Source organism: Penaeus chinensis, chromosome 35 (genome assembly GCF_019202785.1).
Source record: "Penaeus chinensis breed Huanghai No. 1 chromosome 35, ASM1920278v2, whole genome shotgun sequence".
NCBI lineage: Eukaryota > Metazoa > Arthropoda > Malacostraca > Decapoda > Penaeidae > Penaeus > Penaeus chinensis.
The window spans coordinates 6,508,940-6,513,939 of record NC_061853.1 but is presented as its reverse complement, the minus strand read 5'-3'; the positions used below and the strand labels follow the sequence as shown (position 1 = coordinate 6,513,939).

Genomic DNA, 5,000 nt, shown 5'->3' with positions numbered 1-5,000 from the left:
TCGGCCAACTGTCGAGTCTAGCCACGTAATAGTCATCAGTCTGTTGTGATTCATAACAAGAATTATGAAATTTCGTCGGTCGTCTTATGTATTCATTAAGCTCACGTCAAGTCACGTGTCTTCACTATGTCGAGAGAAAATATCGTCTTGCGGTCAGTATTTTGATCATCACTTGAAGTCTCGAAGGTCACGTCACCTCGTCACTCGTCGCGTCAATTCGTGTCAAGTTCATCTCTGAAACTGTTCCTAGTCCACTACTTTCTACTTCGCGTTGACCTTCGCCACAGAACTCGTTAAGTGCATGTCAGGAGACTCACGGAGACATGGGCCTGAGCCAACCCACGGTCACATCAAGGATCTTGTCCTGCCGTTCCTTCAGCTTCCTGAGGATTAGACTCCCTTCCTGCTCTCCCTACTGATCTTCATCACTGTCCACATGTGTGTACTTCTCAAGGGCTTGGGTGACCATCTTGGTTAAGAAATGGATCGGCGAGGGACCTTCGGCGGACCTTGCAGTGTCCGCTCGCTTGTAGGATGAGCCAGTGTTGTAGCCTCCTGAAGAGTATCCTCCAGAGGAGTCGTAGGATTGGTAGGTGGAGGGTGCAGGGGCGGCCGGGACGTAGGTGGGCGTGGCTGCGTAGTAGGTGACGGAATCCTCATAGTCACCATAAGGTTCGAATTTCTTAATGTGCTCTGGAAGGTTTAACAGGTGGTTAGGATTTATTTTTGTGATTTGATATATGAGTTTATCTTAGATTTTAGTTATTTTTTTTACTTACTGATCTGTTTATCCATATATATCATTTTCCTTAAGCCATGTTACTATTACAGCCTCAAGCCTTTCTAAACGCCACTTACTGAGGATGAGAGCCAGCAAGATGACGCCTGCGATGTTGAGGCCGAGAATGGGCGCGAGGAAGAATCCGGGCGCCAATCCGCCCAAGATCCCGCCCAGTCCGCCCAGGCCGCCCAGTCCACCTATGCCGCCCAATCCGCCTAATCCGCCCAATCCGCCCAATCCACCGAGCCCTCCCAGGCCATCGCCGCCCCCGAGGTGGTCGAGGCCGATCGGCAGCGGCTTCGAGATCGTGATGGTGTCGACGGGGTCCTTGTTGGCGCTCCCGCCGTTGCACGACCAGCACCCGGACCCCGAGCGCCCCTCGCTGTCCTCTGCGTCCTTCGGGGCGTCGTCCACCTTCAAAGGTCAGGGGTCGAAGGTTAAGGGTCGGAGGTCGAGGGTCGGAGGTCAAGGGCGCGGAACAGAAACGAACAGATAGATAAGCAAGAGATATACGCTGATTAAGCAAGTCAAAGGCAAGTAAGGAACAAAGGATAAGTAAATGATAAGCAAGGAGTGAGCAAGGGAAAAGAATGTGAAAAAATAAGCGAATAGGCAATAAGGGATTAAGGTTCAAGCAAGTAATAAGCAAGGACTAATCAAGTAATCAAGTAACTGATAATCGAGTGATTGAGATGCGATAAGCAAGAAATAAACAGCTTATAAGTAAATGATAAGCATTTTATGAAACCTCTGATTCTTTTAATAAAAAAAAATCAAAACAAATCAACTGCCATGTTCTTGCATTGACCGAATCACAATAGAAATACAGTTGCCATAGATCTGAATACCAAGAGGAAGTTTGAAGGAAAGCGTTTTGATATAACAACGAAGGGAATCGGTGAGTTTATTGAAGTTAGGAAAGTAAAGGAGAAACATGTGTTTATATTTTTCTCAGTCTGAGTCTATTGTCAAGTCGTGCTGTGCTGTACAATGAGTATTTTAATTATGTATCTTATATATAATGTATGATTATTATTTATAACTGATGGACATTGCATTGCAAATTACACCTTTTCTCTTTGTTTGTTTGTCTCTCTCTCTCTCTCTCTCTCTCTCTCTCTCTCTCTCTCTCTCTCTCTCTCTCTCTCTCTCTCTCTCTCACACACACACACACACACACACACACACACACACACACACACACATGCGCTCACAAACAAACGAACACGTAGACACCCACACACACACACACAGACAAGTCCTATTTATATCACAAACAACCTGATATCAAACTCAACCAAGTCTCACCTCATTGCTTTCTCTCGCCATAGCTGACCCGACCATCAACATTGCAGCGACCATGAGAGCAACACGAGACATCTGTTCATGAAAGAAGAAAAACAAAACGGGATTAGATTAGATATGTAGAATAAAAAAAAAAAAAAATCGGAATATATTGTTTACGAAAAGAGGAACAGAGAGATGGAATTAATTCGTATATTAACGGTGATTTCGTGTTATTTTTTTTTTCTAAATCTCTCTGTATTTTGTTTTCTCTCTAATTATGATAAAAAAATTAAATGTCAAGAAAAGTGGCAGATTTCAGGAATATCTTTATATCTGGAAAAGCAAAATCACATGGGATCACACATACAAAAAACAAGTGTTTGAAATTAAGAACAGTTTGTTGCAAATTGCATACTATTGCTATATAAGGATCACACCAAATCCTGCGCAAGCCAAACTATGAACGACTGACAAAGGGCAAAGCTATTTGGAGAAGCCCAGGTGTCAGCAGAAAATGTTTGCATCTTGTTGTTGTTGAAGATTTACTTTTTTCTCAATTATTATTTGGCTTCAAGTCATGAATGATATTCTTTTTAATGTGTTTGTTTTACTCCTTGTTCGTTTCTTCGTATTTTTTTCTTTTTAGACAAATTAGAATCGACCTTGTCATACTTTTAATTTATTTTTCCATTAATATATAAACAGTTGGGAACATTCAAACAAACAAACAAAAAAACACATTAGATAAAACCGCTTAAAATCCACAATGAACGGTACACAACAATTTGACATCTCTACTTATATTTTAAATCAGAGAGAAACACAGCAATCATTCTAAAAAAAAAAGAAAAAAGGCAAAAGTTATTAAGAAAGGAACAATAAAAAATGTGGTTTAGCGTAGCATTATCTGCGCGAAATATACAAATTTGCCCGCATAAATTTCCTATCTTTTTTTTTTTTTTACTCTGCCAAAGTATATAGCAAAGCCTTATGAACAAATACTTGGAAAATGACGTTTTATTTTTCGTAAGTGACAGGGAATTAACTTACAGAAACAGATAGATGTATAAAAATCTTTGAATAACAAGAATATTGATAATAAAAAATAGATTGTATAGATAGTTACTGTATACTGTAAATGTACAAAGGTAAACGCATAGATAGATAGATAGATGGACGGATGTATAGATAGATAGCAAAACAAAGACAGTGATAGAACATTCCTATACACAATATACGAAATATTTATATAAAAAAAAGTATTTTCGCAATAAGATAATATGCACAAGAGACGAGGCTTAGAAGCAGGCGTGTAAAGTCCGTATAGTAAACACACGTGAATTCTCACTCTCATTCTTCCATTACACGTCAATAACCAGCAGCGAACCAGGGGCATGTTCAGGCAGAATGACGTGTTATCAGTATCATCACAGACTTTACGTGTTACTAAAAATGATGGAACAAGGATGGATGGGAGAAGGAGGGAGGGAGGGAGGGAGGGAGGGAGGGAGGGAGGGAGGGAGGGAGGGAGGGAGGGAGGAGGGAGGGAGGGAGGGAATGAGGGAGGGAGGGAGGGAGGGAGGGAGGGAGGGAGGGAGGGAGGGAGGGAGGGGAAGGGGAAAGAAGGATGGGAGAAGGAGGAAAGGGAAAGATGTAAGGAGGAAAGGGAGAAGAAGGAAGAGATAAGGGGGAAAGGGAGAAGGAGAAAGAAGTAAGGGGGAAGGGAGAAGGAGAAAGAGGTAAGGTGGAAATGGAAAGAGAGAAGAAGGAAGGGGAAAAAGAGAGAGGGAAGGGAGAAGGGAGAAGGGGAAAGGGGAAAGGAGAGGAGAGGCAAGAAGGAAGATGTGAAGCCAAAGATCGACGGGAAGAAGGAAGGTAAAGCGAGAAGGAGGATGAAAGAAGGGGAAAGAGGGAAGGAGCAGAGAGGTAAAAAAAGAAAAGAAAAAAAAGAAGAAAAAAAAACAAAAAAACAATGGAAACAGTGGAATAGGTTCTGCATGATGTCCCGCGTGCAATGGCAAGTAAATCAACTAGATCCAGCGCCTGCCTTGTTCTTCACCAAAGAATGCCGACGAGGAATTACCCACGTACGACAGTCAAGCTATCGGTTGCATGACCAGTCTTCCACATGCACACAAGGTCTGCATGACGCACACATGACCCAAGCTTCGGATCCAAGGAGTCAGATGTGTTATTCTCGAGAGAAAAAGACTATAATGCAAGAACCACACCCTGTTGAAGGGCTAAGGAATAAAGATATAGAGTTTTGAGAAAAGTAATGATGATAAATCCTAAAGAAATAAGAAGACATCTTATAGAGAAATAGAAAAAGAAACGCTGAGAAATACGTGTGGGCGTATAGGGAAATGGAAAAAAGCTTATAGAGAAAGCAGAGAGAGAGAGAGGGAGAGAGGGAAAGAGAGGGAGAGAGACAGAGAGATACAGAGAGATACAGAGAGAGAGAAATAAAGAGAGAGAGAGTAAAAATAAAGAGAAATGGAATCAAAGCCTATAGTAAAATAGATATGCACCCCATATATATATATATATATATATATATATATGTATATATATATATATATATATATATATATATATATATATATATGGGACTCCACCAGATAATAGAACGAACGAACTAGCGACAGAATTCAATAAGAAACGTCCGAAGAATACGCAATGATAATACAAGTGAAAATAAACGATAACAGAGAGAAAGAGGAAGCAACAGGTGGGCGGCGGAGGTGGGCGGTATTGAGTCTGTCTGGTCTTTAGTTAACTTCTTGATTACCAAAGACTGAATGGCAAGCAGGGGGATAGGGGAGGGAGAGGGGGAGGGAGTAGGGGGGGTGTGGCGTAGGAGGAGGGGGGAGGGGGAGATGGTAAAAAGGGGGGGGGTAATAAGGGGAGGAGGAAGGCTAAGAGTGGAAAT

General features: G+C 41.8%; 1 protein-coding gene across 1 annotated transcript in view; it reads right to left on the bottom strand.

Moving 5' to 3' along the window:
- Positions 1-20: 20 nt before the first annotated feature.
- Positions 21-5,000, bottom strand: part of LOC125044208 (PE cleavage protein A-like) — a 13,422-nt gene continuing 8,442 nt past the window's right edge. Inside the window, exons 2-4 of the mRNA XM_047640718.1 lie at positions 2,090-2,161; positions 859-1,195; positions 21-693 (exon numbers count right to left, since the gene is read on the bottom strand). Of these exons, the coding sequence (XP_047496674.1) occupies positions 413-693; positions 859-1,195; positions 2,090-2,161 (690 nt within the window). The 3' untranslated portion in view covers positions 21-412. The remainder of the gene's footprint in view (positions 694-858; positions 1,196-2,089; positions 2,162-5,000) is intronic.